Below are 22,726 nucleotides of genomic sequence, written 5' to 3'. Positions count from 1 at the left end.
ATATACCATATCAATAGAAAACCACTATATTTCTCAATAGATATAGAAAATACATTTGACAAAATTTAACATACTTTCATATTTAAAACACTCAACAAACTAGAGGTTTTGGAAATTTCTTCAACATGATAAAGGTCATTTATGAAAAATGCATAGCTAATGCTATACTCAATGGTAAAAAATTAAAATATTTCTCTCTAAAACAAGGAAGAAGACAAAGATCCCTCTTCCATTCCTGTTCAACATTGGACTGAAAGTTTAGCCAGGGAAATTAGGCAAGAAAATGCAGTAAACGGCACTCAAATTGGACAGAAAGAAGGAAAACTATTTCTATTTTCAGATGAGATGATCTTGTATAAAGAAATCCTAAGGAATCCACTTTAAAACTATTAGAATTATTAAACAAGTTCATCAGAGTTGCAGGATACAAGTGGATTGTGTAAAAAAAACCAGTCATATTTCTATATATTAACAATAAACGATCTCAAAAAATTATGAAAAAAAATCCCATTTACCATAGCACCAAAATTATAGAATATTTAGAAATAAATTTAATTAAGGAGGTGTACAAGTTGTGAACTGAAAATTACAAAATTTTGTTGAAAAAATTAAAAAGATATAAACAAATGGAAGAAACCTCTTATGCTCATGAATCAGAAGATTTATATTATTAAGATAACAGTACTCCACAAGCTGATCTACACAGTCAACACATTTATTAATCAGAATCTTAGCTGACTTCTTCATAGAAATTGACAGACTGATTCTAAAATTCACATGAAATCACAAGCAATCCAGAACAGTCAAAATGATCTTGAAAGAGAAGAATAAAGACAGAAGGCTTATACTTCCCATTTCAAAACTTACTAAAAGGCTATAGTGATCAAGACAGCATGGTGCATACAGATAGACATGTAGATCAATAAAATAAATCCAGAAATAGACTGTCACATTTACGGTGAGTTGATATCTGATAAGTGTGTTAAGATCACTCAATGGAGTAAGCTGAATGCTTTTAACAAATGGTGCTGTGGCAACTGGATAGCCACACAAAAATTTAAATATAATTGAACCCGTACCTCATGCTATATATTGAATAACTCACAACATACCAAAGACTTAAATATAAGATCTTAAACTATAGAACTATTAGAAGAAAACACAAGAATAAACCTTCACGACCTTGAGATGAACAATGGTTTCCTAGATTTAATCTTCAAAGCACAAAGAACAACAGAAAAAGTAGAGAAATTTGATATAATCAAAATTAATACTTTTGTGCTTCAAGGGATGCCATTACAAAATGAAAACACAACCTAAAGAATGAGAGAGGAAATTTCAAATCATTTATTTAATAGGGAATTTTTATCTAGAATATATGAAGGACTCTTACAAGTCAATAGTAAGAAGACAACCCAATTTTCAAGTGGGTTAAGGATCTGAATAGACAAATTCCTTACAAAGATACCCAAATGGCCGACAAACATGTTCAAAGATGCTCAATCAGATTAGCCATCAGGGAAATGCAAATTTAAAACCACCATGACATAGCATTTCACACACACTAGTACGGCTATAATAAAACAGTCAGATAATAATGAATATAAACTGTTGGCAGAGAATTGAAGAGCTTGGAGTCTTCATATTCTGCTGCTGGGAATGTGAAATACCGCGGTGTGAAAAAAACTGTTGCTTTGAGAAACAGTCTGGCAGTTCCTCAAATGTTTAAACACAGAGTTACCATATGATCCAACAATTTCATTCCTAGGCATATACCTAAGAGAAATGAAAACATATGTCCACACATAAACTTTTATGTGAATGTCCTTAGCAGCATTATTCATACTAGCCAAAATGTGCTAACAGATCAAATGCCCATCATTGATTGACTGGATGAACAAAATACAGTATATCCATATGCTGGAATATTATTTGGCAGTAAAGAAGGAAGTAAGTAGTAATATATGCAACAACATGAGTGAACCTTGTAAACATTATGCTGAGTGGAAAAAAAAAAGCCAGTAACAAAGGACCACATATTGATGATTTTATTTATATGAAATATCCAGAATAGACAAATCTGTAAATACAGACTGTAGATTAATGGTTTCCTAGGGATGGAGCAGGGCTGCTATAGTGTTTAGGGGTGATGGCTATGGGGAATGAGGTTTCTCTGAGGGTTAATAAAATGTACTCCATTTGATTTATGGTGAGGAATGTACAGTTCTGTGATTATCCTGAAAACCATCAAAACTTACACTTTAAACAGGTAACTTTATGATACATTATTTATAGTCCAATAAAATTGTTTAAGCAAGAGTTAATAGATAGCAGCTAGACTGCTTTCTAAAAATCAATATAAGCTGCTATATTTCTACAAAGCTCATTTTTTGTTTAGGCATATTGTATATTTCATTCTTAGCATATTTAAGACTCAAAATGTATTGAAATGGCTTAATATTAATGATGGCTTCTTTATATACATACAACATAAAATGCTAAAACATGGCATTTTATTTATTTATATTTATTTTATTTATTTATATTTCATATAAATAAAATCATCAATATGTGGTCCTTTGTTATTGGCTTTTTTTTTCACTTAGCATAATGTTGACAAGGTTTACCCATGTTGTTGCATATATTAGTACTTTCTTCCTGTTTTACTGCTAAATAATATCCCAGCATATGGATATACTGCATTTTGTCTATCCAGCCAATAAATGATGGGCATTTGGGCTGTTAGCACTCGTTGGCTAGTATGAATGTTGGCTAGTGCATTCAAACCAAAGCATACTTTGGTGAGCCAGAATGATTTAGCCAGCCACTTGCATTCTCTCATTTTGAAAATGCAGCTATGGGCTATGCTTACCTTTCTGTTAAGCTTGGCGAGTTCTTTCCTGCCTGATTTTATCATCATTTCTCCACTTATACGTTTATTATAATATCAGATAATGGTTAAGCATTATGAAACTGTTACACTGCATCTATTTGCTTTTAAAACTGTAAGTCTTAGAGAATAAGTGTTGTGGTACAATCACACCAAATGATTCAGCTAAAATAAGATGCTATGTAATCTCAACAACATAGAGTATTAGTCTCCATTCTAATTTCATGTTGAGTATCTTCAGAGCAAAAGGAAAGTCTCTTAGTGAAAGCAGTCATTTTCATAAACATGTTCTTCTTAAGGGTATTTATTTTCACTGTATTCTGCAAACATGGATCCTCTCTCCCTTGTTACTCTGCACTGGGCCCTCTTAGGTAGAGGGGTGCTGATATGAGAATGCCCCTCTGTTAAATGGGAGCATAACCTTGTATGGGGGAGGGATTGGCATACATGGACCATTTATTAAGGGAAGATGCCACGCTGTGTGCTCTACATGTGTGATATGACGTTTTCACAATTCTCTATTACAGATTTTATCATTACTGCCTAGCAGAGGAAACATCGGAGCTTAGGGACGGTAAACACCTTGTGGAAATCACAGAATAGGAACCCAATATTCAGAATTCTCCTCCTCCCGCTGTGTGTTTTATGCCTCTTGCCCACTGTGACAGAGCACACAGGCCCCCTTGGAAGGCTTGGCCGCAATATCTTTCTGGGTCAGTCACATTTCAGAGATGAGAACGCACTCTCACCTTTACCTACAGACCTTTCAGAAGGGGAGCATTTGACTTCCACAGCCCGTGGCCCTCACAGTGGCCTTCTGTTGTTCTTTTCAAAGCATTTCCTTAGAGTTGCACTCTTTCTTACTCCGCTGGAAAGCGACGGCGATGTGGTGAAAGGGTTCTAATATTAGCAGCTGCCCTACATCTTTCAAACGCTCCCAACTCTCCTGAATGTAGGTAATTACCAGGACCCTTCCTTGTCTGACTTCTGTTCTGTATTTAGCCAGCTGATTGTAATTATGAAATCTCCACAGCAAGGAACCATTTCTTTACATCTTAAATCTTGGAGCAAAAGTCAGAATAGAGATCCCACAATGCCCCGAAACCTCGCACAATGCCCTGTGCTCTGCACAACACGCCTCACATGTATTTGGGTTTGCCCTTGGGGTGTTAGCATTGTGATCATACAGCAACCCTATGCTTATCATCATCTCTTCTTTTGCTTGCTGTCAACCAAAGAAAAGAATAAACAAAGAATAAAACAACCAAATGATCACACATGTGAGTGGTAGAAAACAGGTAAAATGACAAAACTCAGCTCGGACTTTTAAAAACAGAGTTAAGAAATATAAATAACAGTAATTTACAGGAGACACAAGAAAAAGCAAAAAGGAGGTTAGGAGAGATATCACTTTACAGTTTGAAGTCAATTTGTATTTTTATTCTGCCTGTCTTCGTGGATTTTAATGAAATTATCCAAAGGGTCATGACTGTGCATATACTAAATTACGTGTAAAGGATAATATTTTTCTACTTGAGGGAGGGGCACACCTCATCAACAAGGGTACCTGCATAATCAATATCTGTATACCTAACCCTGAATTGTGCCCCACATCTTAATAATAATAATAATAATAAAAGATTTTTCTACTTAAGCTTCATCTATGAATAAATCCAGTGTTTTTCTATAAGGAACAACTAATTATTTAGGGAACGATCATTGAACCTTGATATTTTTACCTTGCCCTTTTTAGTTAAATGTAAGACAAGATAAAAGAGTTATGTCATCTTATTAGAAAGGTAATGGTAGTCACAGAATCATACTGGGGAGATATTTTGTTTTTCAGGTGGTTATCTGTTTCAACAGAGCTACCACTGGCTCACATTGTCAAAGGAAAATGTGTGTGGAATTATAGCCCTAACTTGGGAAAATTATCTACACTCTAAAAAGTGAAGATATAAACACTATTTTTCCCCCGAAGAATCACTAATGCTAATATTTTCACTAAGATACAATTTACTCAGTTCTTAAAGCCATTGGATGTGCTTCTCAAATGAGGGGAAAGAATCCAAATAGGGTCAATATGTAGTTTCAGCTGAGTGCAACACCTGAAGAGGAACTGTTCAATGGAAGGTGAGCACCCAGTCTACAGCAGGGTGTTCAGTTTGTTTTGTTTTGTTATTCTGGTGTATTTTTAGCAAGGGGTTATTTGAGTGATCCAGCATATGGCTGAGTCCCTGAGAGTTAAAGACTTTCAATCCAGTTGGTGGACCACCTAATTTTTCCTTTCGGTCTTGCTAGTCTGCCCTTTGGTACTCTTATTTTTTATCAGCAACAATCTCATGTCCAGAGAGTATAGGTACAGAAGGAGAGGTGACATTAAAAAAGTCTTAGCCGGGCTCGGTGGCTCAGCCTGTAATCCTGCGCTTTGAGAGTCTGAGGTGAGTGGATTGCCTGAGCCCGCGGGTTTGAGACCTGCCTGGGCAACTTGGCGAGACCTCATCTCTATAATAAATCAAAAAATTAGCTGGATGTGGTAGTGCACGCCTGTAGTTCTAGCTACTTGGAAGGCTGAGGCGGAAGGATCGCTGGAGCCCAGCAGGTCGAGGCTGCGGTGGCCGGGAGCGGCCACTGCACTCCAGTCTGGGCGACAGAGTGAGACTCCAACTCAAAAAAATAAAAAAGTAACTCTTAACTAAGCCGAAGAAGCAACACATTTAAGGATTTTGTGACAAGCTACTCAGTCCTCTCTTATGAGAAATAATTGGCAACTGATCGTGATTATATAATATTTCACTTATTTTATTTTATTTTTGAAACAGGGTCATGCTTTGTTGCCCAGGCAGGAGTGCAGTGGTGCAATCATGGCTCACTGTAGCCTCCAACCCCTGAGCTCAAGCGATTCTCCTGCCTCAGGCTCTGGAGTATCTGGGACAACAGGTCTGGCTAACTATTTTTTGTAGAGACAGGGTCTTGCTATGTTGCCCGGGCTGATCTTGAACTCCTGGCCTTAAATGAGCCTCCTGCCTCAGCCTCCCGGTGCTGGGATGAGCTTCCACACCTGGTCCATTTTTCTTAAATGTCATCAATATTATTACAGGATTCTATTTCCACCCAAGATGTCATCATGTTGACTTTGGTCCTAGGAAAGGATTCTATTACACTGTTTGCATCTGCCCACGTGTCCTGGCCTGGGTTTACCCTGAAGGCTACTAAAGACAGGCACTGGTCTCATTGCATACTCCTGCCTGAGAAATCTTCCTGGTGTCCTCTGCAGCTGGGATTTAAGGAAGAGCCTCAACTCTACTTCTCTCTGCACCTTGCTGGAACAATTTCTAGTTGTTTTCCACAGTGTCTCAGAGGTCCTCAGAGGGACTGAGCCCCTGCTGGCCATGGGTTTAAGTGTCTCATGAACACACCCTTCTGTTTTGTCTTCCTTCTTTTTCTGTCTTACTTTCTTATTCTTTCATTGTGCTTCCTGGATCGCCTTCTAAATAAACTAACTGTGCCCAAGTGTCTCAGAATCTGTTTTATTGTACTTCATTTTTTGGGTGGTGGGGGAGACCCAAAATAAGACAGAAATCAAAAAGTTACCTTATTTTTCTATTTATATAAAATGGCCAGAAAAGGCAAGTTTATAGAAACGCAAAGTAGATAAGTGATTGTCCAAGGCTAGACACGTACCTCTTAATGGGTATAAGAGAGATCTTATTGGGGTAAAGGCCGAAACACTCAATAAGGTTACGAAAACTCTGTATTGTCCACTAAAAATGGTGAATTTTATAATATATAAATACACCTCAATAAAATTGCTTAAAGTTACCTTATTTTCCATGAACATATAGTCAGATCCAGAGAGGTAAATACCCAAGGTTACAGAGCAAATATGCATCAGAGAAATGGACAGAGTTCAGATCACTTGACTACTCTGAAAAACAGCATTCTTCTGTGGATTAATAATCATGTTTGTATGCATTAAAAATTGAAGGTCACAAAAAATTGGAAAAATACTGATTAAACCAAATACCATGCATGGATATAGTCTATGACACTAATCATAATAATTACTTATTTATTGCTTTCTTTTTTTTTGAGTCGGAGTCTCACTCTGTCGCCCAGACTGGAGTGCAGTGGCCGCTCCCGGCCACCGCAGCCTCGACCTGCTGGGCTCCGGCGATCCTTCCGCCTCAGCCTTTCATGTGGCTGGAACTACAGGCACGTGCTACCACACCCGGCTAATTTTTTGATTTATTGTAGAGATGAGGTCTCGCCAAGTTGCCCAGGCGGGTCTCGAACCCGCGGGCTCAGGCAATCCACTCACCTCAGCCTCCCAAAGGCGCGGGATGACAGGCTGAGCCACCGGCCCGGCTTTTATTGCTTTCTTTATGCTAAATGATGAACCTAGATTATCTTGCTTAATTTCACAATGGGCTATAAGGCAGGCATTATTATTACTTTTTAGCTTTAAGACAGTTTTCAATAGATTTAGGGGTACAAACGGTTTTTGATTACAAGGATGCACTATATAGACACTGAACTTTAAGTCACCCCACTATTGCACATTGTACTCGATAGGTACAATCCCTCCCCATTTCTCTTCCCCTCCCACCTGCCCCCCATTTCTGGGTCTCCAGTGTTCATTATACCATTCTATATAAGGCAGGCATTATTATTATTCCCTTCTTATGCAGCGGGAAATGGAGCTTGAGAGAGGGTAAGGGTCTTGTCAGAGGTCACACAACTCGTATGGGGCTGGGTCAAGATCCGACACCAGAGTGCCTGTATGTAACTGCTCTATTAAACTGCTTCTGTGGGTAATGAAGACTGTGTCTCTTCTTACCACTCCAGCACGACCAAAGAAAGTGTTTCGTACCTCACTGTTGAGTTTGTTTATCTGCTGCTTGGTCTCCTCTGCTTTGATGAAGAGAACAGCAGCTCCAATCTCTGGGTCTGAAAAGCGACACACACAGAATGAGTCCTTTAGACATAAAGCTTATATTTGAGGATTGGAGCAACTGGAATATGGAAGGAAGACCAAGACACTGCTTTTGACCTCTTCTGATGTCTGTACACTATAGGTTTTGTCTTCCTGGGATATGACAAGCTTCTTATACTCTTCTGGGTGGACCTGATAGACTCTCTAGGCATACCACATGGTGGTGATTGTGACCACAGTGGTCGCATGTGTCCATGGTAAATCTCCCATATCCCTGGACACAATCACCACCGTGTTCCAAGATGGTACCTCTTGCCTTCTTTCACCATGTCTAAAAACGTCTCCTAGTCAGCGTCCAAGTCACAGCAGAGGGCTGCTCCTTTTCTCCTCTACTTCCTTTTCAAACATGGATTCCTGTGCCCCCAAGCACATTTTCTCCCCACTCTGCTTCAGGTACCAATCTCCACTGCAGACTTCCTGTCTCTTCCTGTGTCACTCTAAATGGCAATTTCTCTCATTTTGTAGTTCTCTCTTGTCCACTTTTTTTTTCTACTTTACTCTTATGAATACATTCATTTTTGTCAGGAACAAAAGTACAGATAAGTCAGAGCCAGCTAAGTGGGAAAGATTTGACACAATATGATATGATCACCCTAATTCTGGTCAATTATGAGCAGAAAACTTGTTTGTGGAAGAAGAAAAAGTCATTTAAAGCAGTCCAAAACAGAGTCATAAGAGCTTATTTTGCAGAGATGATCCATTCATTCAATGAATGATTGAAGTTCATACACAATAGGCCAGTCCTCTTTTAGCAGAGAAAGGAAAGAAAAAATAGGAATGATTGACACTCTTGGAGCTTAGACTCTAACAGAGAAAATAAACATTTTAAAAAGTAATCATGCAATAGGTTTGAATTCCATACTAAAAACAATAGGACACATTTTAGTATTTTATGCATAAGAGTAGAACAATGAAAATAAATGTGCATTTAAAAAAGTCTACACTGCATAGAAACCATGTGAGCACAGTGAAGAGACTTTGGTAGTAATGTAGGTAAGAATGGATGTGATGGCGGTAATGACAATTGTGAACGGAACTGACAGAGGCAATGGAGGTTGAGTACAGAAAGCTTGTGCTCTAATGGATGCACATTGGGGTAGGAAACACCATCAGGGAGAGGAGAAAGCCAAGAGAAAGCCAAAAATAGGTGAACGGCCGGGCTCGGTGGCTCAGCCTGTAATCCCATGCCTTTGGGAGGCTGAGGTGAGTGGATTGCCCGAGCCCGCGGGTTCAAGACCTGCCTGGGCAGGCGAGACCTCATCTCTACAGTAACATCAAAAAATCAGCCGGGTGTGGTAGCGTGTGCCTGTAATTCCGGCTACTCAGAAGGCTGAGGCGGAAGGATCGCTAGAGCCCAGCAGGTCGAGGTTGCGGTGGCCGGGAGCGGCCACTGCACTCCAGTTTGGGTGACAGAGTGAGGCTCCAACTCAAAAAAAAAAAATAAAAAGTAGGTGAATGGAAATGGTGAGGTTCTCGTTTGCAGATGAACCAAAAAGGAAGACGTCCAACCGAGACACACCACCAGTTTTCACTGTACATACAACAATTTGACCATAGCCATGATCTCTTTGACCCTTGCCCCAAGGGAGAGCAATATCAATATATGTAAATCAATCGAATTAATACACCAAGGTCACACTCCTCCTCTCTCAGTCAGGGAGTCTTACAAGGACCTTTCGGTTTCCTCAGACGATGGTGAGTGCTGGAAAGGGTTAATTTAGATGAAATACTGGTTTCTACTCAACAGAGAAACCCCAGAACCATACATCCAAATGCTTCTCTTGGACTTTGAATTTGTTCATAAAGAGATTTGCTAATTAACAGAAGAGCCTAACACAAGGATGTTAGGACTTGGTGGGAAGAGGAGAGGGTGGGTGGGGATCACTGGTCTTGCCTCTGGTAGTTTGCTGGTTATTGTTTTGTATTGCCTCTGCCTACTTAACAGCCATTCACTACTCTTTTTTTTTTTTTGAGTTGGAGTCTCACTCTGTTGCCCAGACTAGAGTGCAGTGGCCGCTCCCGGCCACCGCAGCCTCGACCTGCTGGGCTCCGGCGATCCCTCTGCCTCAGCCTTCCCAGTAGCCGGAATTCCAGGCGCGCGCTACCACGCCCGACTGATTTTTTTATTTATTGTAGAGATGAGGTCTCACTGACCAGGCAGGTCTCGAACCCGTGGGCTCAGGCAATCCACTCACCTCAGCCTCCCAAAGGCGCGGGATGACAGGCTGAGCCACCGAGCCCGGCTCATCTACTACTCTTTATTAAATACAGGCATGTCTCCTTTAAAGCTAATTGGTCATTTCTAGTCTTCATCATGTTGACAAATTCTTCAAGATTGAAAAGGCAAGAGGGACTTGGGCTTGGGTTGGAGTTACCCTTACATTAAATCACCATCACTAAAGGTTAGTGTTTCATAGAGTTCTCCATCATTTTCAACATCCTTCCACCCTTCTGAAGCTGCTTATTCTCTGACAAACAGCAAGTACATACCTCCCACCAAATAAATTGGTTCAACATAACCAGTGTTCCTGGAGTGCACACCTACATAGCATTTCCTCTAGGTAATGTTGTTCTGGATTATTTGAAATTTGTAATAGGAACACATGGACACCCTCTGATTATAGCAGAAAGCTGAGTTGCTTGACACACCACTTACCTTAGGTGTTATGTAGCAGGACTTCTAGATCAGATATAGGAATATTGGCAAACGATATCTTAGGAACTTAAAGCTGGAACAAATTCTAGTCAAATTCATAAAGTGCTATCACATGGAGACTATTCTGAGAACAGGAAGGCAAAACATTTGCCAACGCCAAACATTACAATTCATTGAAAAGAAATATTGCCCCTTGAGAGAAGACTAAATATTGTGCTTACCTCCAAGGGGAGGAGAAATTCTGGCCTCTGTTCTGATTCGTTCAGAGCCAAAATCAAAAGTCTGACTTTCTTCACTGCTGTTTCCATCTTCAATTCCATCAACAATCCTATTAAGAGGAAGGAAATTTGTTGGTTGTGTATTTATACTCATGGATTATAGTATTTCTAGAAGACTTTTAAAAATGTTGTGCTAAATTTCTAAATTCTAAATATAAGTTGGGACTCGCCCCACCCACCCAAAAAACCCCAGAATTATCTTTTGGCGGGCAGGCACCTTGTAGAACAGGCTTTCCTCGCTAGCTAAGTGTTCTTGGAAACCACTTGCATTCGTGTACCAGCTAGCGTTGTTGTGAGAGACTGCATTCTGCTTCAGTGAAATTGTTTTTGGAGATTCTTTCAGTGTGTTTGCCCATTTCATGATGGGTGATTAATGAGTGCGCTTGTTCACACCACACTGAGTGTTCAGCAGTTTTTGACCCGAATGGCACAACCCCCATGCCCCACCCTTCCTATTCACCCAGTCTTGCCCTGAGAAATTTTCTTCTTGTTTCCCTGGATGAAAAAAGTCCTCAGAGGAAAATACTTTGCCGATGTGGAAGAGGTGAAACAAAAAACAGCAGAAGCACTCAAAGGTATCACAACGGACACATTCAAAAACTGTTTTGAGCAGCAGAAAAAGAGTCTTGATAGATGTGCCAAGTCAAATGGAGAGTACTTGGAAGGTGACTGAAGTTGAAACACGTAAGAATAAACACACAACTTTTTTTTTTTTTTTTTTTAAGTTGGAGTCTCATCTGTCGCCCAGACTGGAGTGCAGTGGCCACTGCCGGCCACCGCAGCCTCGATCTGCTGGGCTCCGGAGATCCTTCCGCCTCAGCCTTCCCAGTAGCCAGAATTACAGGCATGCGCTACCACACCCGGTTGATTTTTTTATTTATTGTAGAGATGAGGTCTTGCTGCCCAGGCGGGTCTCAAACCTGCGGGCTCAGGCAATCCACTCACCTCGGCCTCCCAAAGGCGCGGGATTACAGGCTGAGCCACCGAGCCTGGCTACAACTTTTTTAAGAAATAAATTCTGGGGTTTTATTGAGTCTCCCCCTGGCCCCCATACTCTGGAGCTGTGCTATTCAATATGCAACCATTATCCTTACATGGCCATTGAGTACCTGAAATGTGGTTCCTGCAAATTGAGATGTGCTGTCAGAACGAAGTACACAGTGGGTTTTGAAGAGTTTGTAAAACAACACCACCAAAAACAAAACAAAACAACCCCCCCAAATTATTTCGTTAATTATTTTTCTATTACCCACATTTAAAATATTTGGAATATATTGGGTCAAATAAAATATGTTATTGAAATTTCACTGTTTTTTGCACATTAAAAATGTAGCTACTAGAAAATTTAAAATTACATATGAGATTCACAATTTTAGCTCACACTATATTACTACCCAATCACAATGCTGTAGGTCAAGGCTCTTCTATTTATTCTCAGATTAAAAACTTTAAGAAACAGAAGTCCTTCCACCTAAATTTATATTAAATCACCATTCTACCCAAGAAAAAAATGTTTTAATGTAATGGTCAATGTTCATCATTAACATCATAGAAAATAAATTTGATGACACCTCCACTCTAGACGGGCAAAATTCTAAATGTGAGAGTTAAATAATTATATTTAAATTACTATCAGGACTTTAGTCTTCTTTCCTTGGTAAATAATATCTAATTCACTCATTATTGAAACAAAATACAAGTTTATTGAGAAATTTTAAACAGATAACAAAAAAGTCAGAAAATAAAAATCACCTGTGACCTACTGCTACAGTCAATATTTTGGTGTATGTCCTCAAAATCTTTTCCTGTATATAAAAGAATATATATTCTTTACAAATGTAGGAACGTATTGTACCTAACTTTTTTTTCCTAGCTCCAATACAATCTCCTCCTATTTACAATTTATTATTTTTAATTTTAGTATAAGTTTAGAAAAAAACCTTTTTTTTTTGAGTTGGAACCTCACTTTGTCGCTCAGACTGGAGTGCAGTGGCCGCTCTCGGCCACCGCAGCCTCGACCTGCTGGGCTCTGGTGATCCTTCCGCCTCAGCCTTCCGAGTAGCTGGAAGTACAGGTGCACGCTACCACACCGGGCTGATTTTTTTATTTGTTGTAGAGATGAGGTCTCGCCAAGTTGCCCAGGGGGGGTCTCAAACCCGCGGGCTCAGGCAATCCACTCACCTCGGCCTCCCAAAGCATAGGATTACAGGCTGAGCCACCAAGCCTGGCTGACAAAAACTTTTCAAAGTACCATCTTCAACTGAATTCTTGAAAATTTGCCTTCCGCCTACTTTTCACTAACTGTCCTTGCTTATTTTTTCTTAATAGTCTCTTTTAATGGGTAAGTATGTTCTTCAGATGAATGAACAAATATACAGTGTATCAGCAAGATCACTTGTTTTTCAAGTAGAAAAACAGACGTGGAGCATTGCTTTTAGTACTCAATATCTCTGAGATCTTGGACAGAGTATTTAACTTTTTGAGTTTCAGTTCTTACAATTTTATAATAGAGATAAAATGGATAACTTTTTGGGATTCTAAGAAGGGTAAATGCAATAGGAAATGTGAAATGATCTAGCAAAGTACATGAAACATAGAAAGCACTCAATATTTTCCCTTGTTTTTATTTATCAATCAGCTACTATATAATTTTGCTGTGGCTTTTATGCACTGTAGCTGACCTCTTTCTCTTTTTCCAAGTCAGGATTTTTTAACCCTTTCAATCACCTTTACTTGATTCTAAAGTGATTTTTCAGAACTAAAAATAGGGCCGTGTCATGTTACCTGTTGAAGAGTTCAGAAATAAAACTAAGCTTCAGTCACCCACAGTGATAAGACAAATGCAATGTAGAAAATGAAAACCAGCATTTCATTGCCTGCATCGTTTCCATTCTTTGCTCCATGAAACTTTTGGTGAGATCAGGCTTCGAGGGATTAGCATTCGTAATGTTTGTTCCAACTCTTTTATTATCATTATGAATGTACACATTACAAAACTACAACGCAGAAATACGCATTTAACGTAATAAGTAGAGCCAGATGAATGAAAGAGTGGAGAAAGACTTCTGAACACTTAAAAGACCCTCTTGAGAACATGGACTAAAATGATTAATTCCCACTCTGCACACATACTTGCCCATATACTCAAAAAATCGGCACGAAATTCTAGAAATCTGAAGAATTCAACCTAGGAAAGGCCCAGAAGGCCGAATAATCTCCTAGGCAGGTACTAGACTACACAAAAGGCAGCTACTTTCACCTAAGAAAGGGTTTTATGACATGACATTTTACCTTGGACTGAGGTCTGGGGGTCCAGCGCTATTCAGAGTTTTAAGTTGCAGTTTCAAGTTCTTCTCTCTCCTTTTACCATGGTTGGGCGGGTCAGCTTCCGGTTTGGCTTTGGGGGAATTGGAATTGGAGACTCGGATAGGTGAGTGAAATGGCACCGTTCCCGAGGCCAGTTGCTTTAAGCTTAGGCCTAGATAGCTTTTATTGCTTCCAACCTTCTTGCTGCGCGAAGAGGAAGATCCCCTTGTGTAGATGGGAGAGAGGGAGGCTGTCTCCTCTTCCTCCCCATCCTCATCCTCTTCCTCGTCTTCCACGATGGACGGGAGTCTCTTGTTGATGCTACCATTTCCCTTGGGCTCTGACTAAAACAGAGGATAATGCAGATTAGTACAGACTGTAAAAGCCTTCCAAGAGGCACATCATTCATGCTGGAGGGCCCAGTGGAACAAAGTCAAGTCTTCCAGGGACTTGACTTTTCACTAAAACTGACGTCTTTGCAGATTTTGCCATTATTTTTTCAGGGGTTAAGAGTCTTTACACTTCCGATATTCCCCCACGTGACCCTCCTGCTTTCTTGATTTTAACCTCCAACCCTTCTCTTGGTCTTTTAAACTGTCTTGGTGGAGATCTGTGTGAAAGGTGCATGTGACCAGTCTTGTATCTAGATTTTAATCACCCTGCGATGGTATATGATGGTGTGCTCTTAGGAACAAAGACACAATTTTAATGGGGGGAGGGGTCTAAGGCCTTGTTATTTAAAAGTACGTGATCCACCAGAAAAATTACTTTATCCTTGAGAATAAAAACCTTTTCTATTTTGGATCACATCAATGGAAGATCAGACGTGTCCTCAGCTACTCTGCTTCCTGCTCCCTTTGTTCCCACAAGTCACTGGAAATGAAACCAACCACCTGGTCTGCTCCCTTTGAGGAACTTTGTGGAAGGAAGGAAATATAGTCTTGCCAAAAGCCATCCTAGCACCCGCGGACTCCTGACTGGGATCATTCAACTTTGCAGGCCAAGAAGAAGAAAGAGAGAGGATGGCAAAGGATGGCTGAGTGATGATGGGGAGACAGGGCAGTGAAGGCATACAAGGCTGACTCAACAGAGTCGCCCCAACAGGGTGGGCTTCTTGCTCTGCGCCAGACATGGCTTCTCTGCCCAAAAGGACCATTCATTTGTCAGTGCTCATGTTTCTTTTGACGACACGATCGTTTATACCTTCTCATTAATGACTTCTTTTGAAATGCAGACCACAGACTGAAAATCCCTAAGATTACTATTTAAATCTCATGAGCTGTCATGGTTCTGACTTCAGAGAACAGTTGGTTCATGGGTGTACATGGATTTTGCTCTATTTATTACAGGTATAATAATAGATCTAACAAAAAACTGTGGTGACTTACAGGCAAAAGCCTATTTGGTTTAGGCCATAGGCGCCAAGTGAAATATTTGATTTACTCATAAAGTGGTTTTTCTTTGGCATTTTAATCTTAATGGCTCAATATTTCTTGAGGAAATGGCATTTCTAGACTCATCTTTCCAAATCCATGTGCTTATTTTAATTAATGATGAAGCTATACATTCTTAATAGAGATAGTCACAATGTTGCTTTCATGTGTTTGTTTTTTGTCTTTCACAGCATTTAAAATGATGTGCTTTTAACAAAAATTGGGCCCACATGGCATTGCAGGGAAACATTTGTAAACTAGCATTGTGGAATAGAAAAATTAGTTTACTCAACTAAAGACACAACAGGGCAAACTTATCACAGAAATGAGAAACAAGGAGCACATTCTCTAATTAGAATTCAGTGTACATGTATATTGGCAAGTTAATCATTCCTTTGTTTCAAGAAGCCTCCATCAGCTTTAATAGCAGCTTCTGGCTAATAACCCATCACGTATTTGTACTTCTTCAAGTTTGTCTAAATTTCATGCGTCCATTTTGTCATTAGAGATCTGGTTCCTCCCTGCTTAGATACTGACTCTTGCAATCAAGGCACAGACGTTGCATATACTAAGAATGAATTACTCCACCTACCATCATTGGGGCCATCATCATGGGACCTAAATTTATTAGATTATTAGACACCTGGTCTCACGTTATCCTTTGCGAGAAGTGCTGGCTGCCTTTTTCGGGCCGTCTATATACAAACACCTGCTTCTGCCACGCAACGGGATTCACCTATTATATGCACAGCTCTCTCCTTTCTCAGCTGATCTATCCCTTCATTCTCTTCCTGGCTAGTGCTTTCAGGAGGGCAATGAAGCTCTTATGCTCATAGTTAAAGGAATCTGGAATTGGGCTCATGACACTTTGCTGCTTCAAACTCCCACATGACTAGATTCCATCGAACCTGTCTTGACTAACAAAGACAGAGAAAAAAATCTAGTGGTTGAATGCACGAACTTTCCATTACACGGTGCTAAAAGTCCTGCGACTTACTAGCTGTAGCTTTGGTCACGTAATATGATGATTAGGTCTTGGTTTTCTCACCGGTAATTTAGGAATGGTGTGAGGTGGATATTAGATGTGCACTTAGCAATGTGCAAAGAAAGGTTTTAATAAATGCTTGCCCACGCAGTGATGATGATTGTAAAGAAAATGAAAGCCTTGTATATGACAGGTGCTATGGAGAGTGTCCGTTACCTCTTTTTATGTAACCTCTCCTTCTCTCTTAGTCAACAGAACTCTTAGCAATGCATGCTGCCCAAAGATCACCTTTCTCAGTTTCCCCTGCCATCGGGTCTGGCCAGGAGGCTACGTTATGGGATGATGGCCTATACAGGACCAGGTTTTAGGGAAGTTTTAGGAAGGTTCCTAGAAACAGAAGCCCCTCTCACTCTTTCCTCTGTCTTTGGTTTCTAGTCTAAGATATGGATTGAAATGAATGTGTGTCCAGCAGCCAGCTTGGGGAATGAAGAGCTCTTGGGTAAAGGAAGCTGTGTGTTAAGGACGATGAAGTTAAAACGAAGAATCTGAGACCCTACTGATGAACTGAAGCTGTCATAGTTTCCTCTCTGGACTTGCCAATGAGAGAGAAATAAACATCTATTATCCTGAGACTCCTGTTATTCTGGTGGTTTTAAATTTGCTAATTAACTTCAGGCTACATTAAATAGAAGGGTTTTGGGGGAAAAGTTTAGGATGTATATTGGGGAGGAATGTTCATCTTCAGAGTGCTGTGAAAGGATGAGGAATTAAAATAAAAGAATTTGTTAAAGGCTAAATTTCATTTACTATCAAAGGGAGTACAGAGATCTCAGGAAAGGGCAGTAGTGAGGAAAGACTGATGAGAAAAGTTGGAAGAGAAAGACCATTTTCCTTGTGGTCTTTTATAGAGGCAAGGTGGAAAAAGCAACAAGGGCCAGAGAGAAACTTAATCGAAAACAATGAGATGCTTTGAGAACTTTTAAGAACTTTTTCAGTGTAATATTCATTGTAAACCCTGTTTATGCCTCTACGATCCTCTTCAGTAAATTACCAGTGTCGTCATAAGGTGTTACACAATTGGGTCTATTAGCGTGTTCCTGCATCACAGAATTATTAGTAATAAAAGTCCGGCTAATATATTTGACACATCACTGTTTCTTTGGGAAATTTTTCTGTGAAATTGAAGGGTACTTGAAAGCTAGATACCTATAAACCATGTTTTTAACATTATGGGTAATTTCAAGGACTTGGATACTCACAAGAAAAAAACTGACTACTGCTTTGAAACACAATGAAAGTACTTTCAAGATTAACATCTCAGGACTTTGCTACTTTTGCCAGGTTTGGGTAACAAATTGCTTTATAATAATAACTATAAAATCCAAACATTGCAATATGAGTTTCAATACTTCTCTATATCCAAACGCAAGCACGTCAGTTGCCACATCTTTCACTGGAAAGTGAATCAGGGAAAGCAAAAAATAAATACATGAAATTCTGAACAGGAAGACAGATGTTTTGGAAATACTCCAGATTTTAGATAAATATTGTGCTCTTTAGCAAAAGCCATACCTGTGAGACTGTAGATTTGTTCGATAATCTTGATATCACCTGAAAGAACAAATAGAAGTTTTAACAATCATTTAAGCCTCTCCTGGTGGTTTCAGACTGAAGGGAACGTCAGAGGTCGTGAAAAGAGAAGAATGTAGAGTGTGTATGGGAGGGACAGAGCACGGAATCGGATATGATCTACCTGTGTGGGTTACAGAAGAGGAAATACCTTCTACCAGGTGCCAAGAACTAGGACTCACTACTAGGACCACTGCTGGCCAGAGTGTGTCATGAGACAAGGAGCAGCCAGTGGAATGTCTCCCACAGGAAACCATACGTGGGAAATAATGGCCACAGGAGTGGACTTATTGGCTCTACTTTCCACCTTGATGCTTCATGCTCTTTCTTACTTCTCTTTCCTGCTCTTCTGCTAAATTCTCTCATCTTCTCTGATTTTTCTCTCTGGTTCTGTAAAAATAGGAATGTATGGACTCTTTTCTTATTTAATCTCATTACCTTCTATTTCTCCACCCCACCCCTCATTTTTTCTTGAGTGCCGGTAGGCGGGATGTTTCCTTCCAGATGTTTTACACTGTACTCACTGTGGTGCTCCTTGTGGATTAGGACTAAGTTGACTGGGAATCCCAAACCCCTATTTAATGGAATCTAAGATCCTACTGATTGCAAAAATAGACACTGCTCACCAAACTGTGACATGGCATTAATTGTAAGACACATCTGTTGTATATCTCAGAACCACGTAAGCTTGGAACTCAGGGCACATCTTGTATAAAATTTAACTACAGTGCTGTGGAGGAGTGTATTAAAAACACGTGCCTTCCATGATGTACAAAGACGCTCTGGAAATGATGACATGTCCTGGAAACAAGCGACTGATAATATCCACATTGTTGTTTGCTCAAATACACTTCTTTCATTTTAATATGGTAATAATGCTATAAATTAACATAATTTTATTCACATGAAAAAATTTGCACTTGAAAATGATCTGCCTAGTAAGCCAGACATATCTGGCAATTCATCACCCTCTCCTTGTTTTTTTTTTTCTAGATGATTAGGGAAATAGATCTGTTATTATTTTATACAAATGCCGGCATCATTATTGCTGTGCAAATATATGTTTCATCAATGTTTAATTTTATAAAAGCCATCAACTCATTCTGCATCTGCTTAGTTGCCTAAATATGCATTAATCAGAAGCATTGTAGACATAAGTTTTGGGATGATTCCCTAAACAGTGACAAATAAAACAGCTGAATAATTAAAAATGTGAAAAATAAAACAAAATGATGGTGTTCTTGTTACTCTGGTAGACACGAAAACATGTTTTAAAAAACTCTTCAATTACAGATTGGGTTAGAGAGAGAGCATCACCATGGGATTCAGGAGATTGAATGCCTCCAGGCCAAAGATGCTCTTACAGGTGTAAGAGACAAATGCTGTCCTTGGCCTCCTCTGATTTGGGTGTGCTTCCAGCTCCCTGGTTTACTACTAGATGAATTCTTCAAGTTGCTGGGTCCCAAGGTTGCTTTGCTAACCCTTCTCAAGCATATATGTTCACGTCAATCACTCACTTAGAGATTTTGTTAAAATGCAAGTTCTCACTCTGGAGAACTGGAGTGGGGCTTGAGATTCCGAATTTCCAGCTGGCTTCCAGGCAATACTGACACTATTGACCCAGGAGACACACTTTGGATAGCAACATCTCATAACCAGCACCAGTTATCATTATCCTCTCCTGTGTCAATTAATCAAATCACGTGACAAGCACTTTGAGAAGTATTTCTCGGGCATTATGTGGATTTGTTCTCATTGTGATGCTGTGAGGCAGGTATTTTCCACTTTGCAGAAGAGAAACAAAATGGCCTAGGCAGAGTTAAGTGATTTGGTCATGGGTGCAAGATAGTAAGAGACCAAACTAGAAAATGAACACAGTATTGGCTGTAAGAGGTTTAAATTCAATAATATATTTTAAAATATTTGTCATGCAATATATTTTTCTTTCTTTTATTTTTGATGTCTGATTACTCAAAGTAACCCTATCTCACCTTTTGCCAAACTCACTAATAGTTAAGAGTCAAGCAGAATCAAGTATATTATATATACACAGACACACATATATATCATTGCATATAATGCGATATATGATTAATAATTTCCCAGCACTGTGATTAACTCTCTGAATCATTTCATTTACATATAGCATTAATCATTTATGTTAAAAAGGGTACTATTTTATGTATATTCATTTTGATGACTAACCCTTCATATTGATCCAGATTCTGCTGAGTCCAGAGAATATTAGTTTGATGGGAACTCAGCATTGAAGCTAGAAGTGACCCTACAGTGTCTACTGTGATGATTTCTCTACTTGGCAGAGAATAGAGTGTCTTGAGATGCTTTCTTTAACCCTCTTCTCATTTTCCCTGAGAATACTCGCTAGCAGTGCCTGTGCCTGTAGCATTTACCCCAAGATAACTTGTGGATTACCCCCAAAGTTTGCCACAAAATATCTGCTATATTATTATTTTCACATTGCTCTCATATGTCAATAGTTTTGGGGAACAAATGACATCATTCTATTTACAACATTCTGTGTTTAGTAGTGGTATTTCCGTGTGATGTTCCGCTTTGTGTTGCTCTATGCTTTGAATCTTACCATACCAAAAACATTATCAAGCACTGATCATGACATGCATCTGTTTCATTAAGATTAGAGACAGGTTCTGTTTAGAAATAACTCCAAGAACAGTCTTCCTATTTTATTTTCTCATTGACAACTAGTCAGATTTGATTCAACTTGAAAAAGCGTGTTTATATAAAATAAAATGTATGTGGCAGCGAGCTGCATTTTTTTTTTCTAGATGGGAGAGGGGTTAAAAAAATAAGATTTCAGCATGGCACCTTCAGTGAGTCTCTTTCAGTTGGTGGTGGGTGGAGCCCAGTGATTTAGAAATTTTCAAAGGTCCCCAGGTCAGAGTTGAAGCCAGAGTTAGTCCAACACTTTGACTTCAGTGATGTGGCCCAGGGAGGTGAGATTTCTGACCTGCTTCATCCACCAACTTGGCAACAGACCCTTGACCACAGGGCATGTATCCTGACTCCCAGGGTTCTTTGCAGGAACCATAAGCTCTGTGAGTTGCTTCTTCCAGCAGCAAATGCTATTTCTTGGGCTGAAAGAATATATATATCTGCTGTATTATGGAATTTAATTCAGCACAGGTTTTTAATTTAATTTTGTTTTTATGAACAGAGTTTAACTGAGCAAAGAATTCATGAACAGGGAAGCCTTTCGAACCAGAGCAGAGTCAGAGAGACTTCAGGCTCAGAGAGTCTCCCGAATGACCAGTGATGGAAAGGAAAGTGACTCACAGAAACCGGAAGTGAGGGACAGAAATGACCAGACAGCCAGGCTGGGTACAGCTCAGCATCGGCCTTATTTGAACCTGGTTGGAACAGCTGGGCACTTTTGATTGGCCAAAACTTGGTGACTGGCACAAGAGTAGATTAGTCTGTCTACACATATCCAGTTAGGTGACAGGTCACTACGTGAACAGTTACAAACACTAAGTATGCAAGGGCTAGCCTTGGACCAAACTTCTAAATTAACAATTCCCTTCTTTTGGTCACCCTCTAAAGTTTGAGAGATAGACCAAAATTTTAGGCATTGATGCCACTTTGTCACTATCATAAATGTACTTGGTCTCAAATCCTACTAGGAAGTGGTGGAACAGTGGATTTTGTAAGGTGGAAACAAGAGCTTTAGGTGACTCTTTTGTAAGCGATTTATTAGAGGGCAACTTTTTGTGTTGGAATCTCCCGTTTATAGGGGAAAAACCAGACCCAGCCTGTTTTAGGACCTACCTGCTTTCTTAATGTTTCGGTTTGATTATGTCACGTTTAGCACGAGGGACTCTATTTTGGTATTGTTTGTCTGTTGGGGCCTAGCAGCATGGGGTTTTAATGATTGTGGTAAAGCAAATCCCAAAAGTTCATGATACTGGCTTACTCAAACATTGCCTTAACCTTTCTGGGTCACAGGTTTTTCTGGAAATCTGACGCATTATAGCATTCTCTCCTGGGGGGCGGGGGAATGCATGTATACAACTTTCAGGTGAAAGGTTGATGCCATTTCCTGGTTCCAGCAACTAGAAGAGAATGCAAAGGTCTTAAAAGTTTTGGGAAGGGTAATCTTATGCACTAAGTTTCCTCCACATAAAATTTTTATACCCTTTCGATCAGCGGTCCCCAATTTTTGGGTATCAGGGACTGTTTTCATGGAAAACCAATTTCCCATGGATGTGGGGGTGGAATTCACCAGTCACATACACAGTTCATGGTAGGGTTTGCACATGCATGAGAATCTTATTCCGCCACTGATGTGACAGAAGGTGGAGCTCTGCTTGCCTGCTGGCTCACCTTCTGGGCTGTGTGGTCCCGCTCCTAACAGACCATGGCCCAGTACTGGTCTGTGGCTCAGGGGTTGGAGACTGCTGCTTTAGACAAGAAGAACTTGTGGTCATCTCTAATGGAGATAATTTTTTTTAGGGCTAGAGTTATAGAAGCTGGCAAAATAGAAAGGAAGTAAACCAGACAGAAGAGAAGAAATA

At 39.8% G+C, this 22,726-nt stretch overlaps 1 protein-coding gene across 1 annotated transcript in view; it reads right to left on the bottom strand.

Annotated features, from left to right (window-relative positions):
• The window catches only part of KCNH8 (potassium voltage-gated channel subfamily H member 8), a 287,674-nt gene that overhangs the window by 17,528 nt on the left and 247,420 nt on the right, over positions 1-22,726 (bottom strand). The window contains exons 12-15 of the mRNA XM_008072479.1: positions 18,117-18,155; positions 14,112-14,470; positions 10,764-10,870; positions 7,764-7,840 (exon numbers count right to left, since the gene is read on the bottom strand). Of these exons, the coding sequence (XP_008070670.1) occupies positions 7,764-7,840; positions 10,764-10,870; positions 14,112-14,470; positions 18,117-18,155 (582 nt within the window). The remainder of the gene's footprint in view (positions 1-7,763; positions 7,841-10,763; positions 10,871-14,111; positions 14,471-18,116; positions 18,156-22,726) is intronic.

Source organism: Carlito syrichta, unplaced genomic scaffold, assembly GCF_000164805.1.
Source record: "Carlito syrichta isolate Samal-C Ts95f unplaced genomic scaffold, Tarsius_syrichta-2.0.1 Scaffold315224, whole genome shotgun sequence".
Lineage (NCBI taxonomy): Eukaryota > Metazoa > Chordata > Mammalia > Primates > Tarsiidae > Carlito > Carlito syrichta.
Note: the sequence above shows the minus strand (reverse complement) of the source record. Positions and strands in the feature narration are given on the sequence as shown.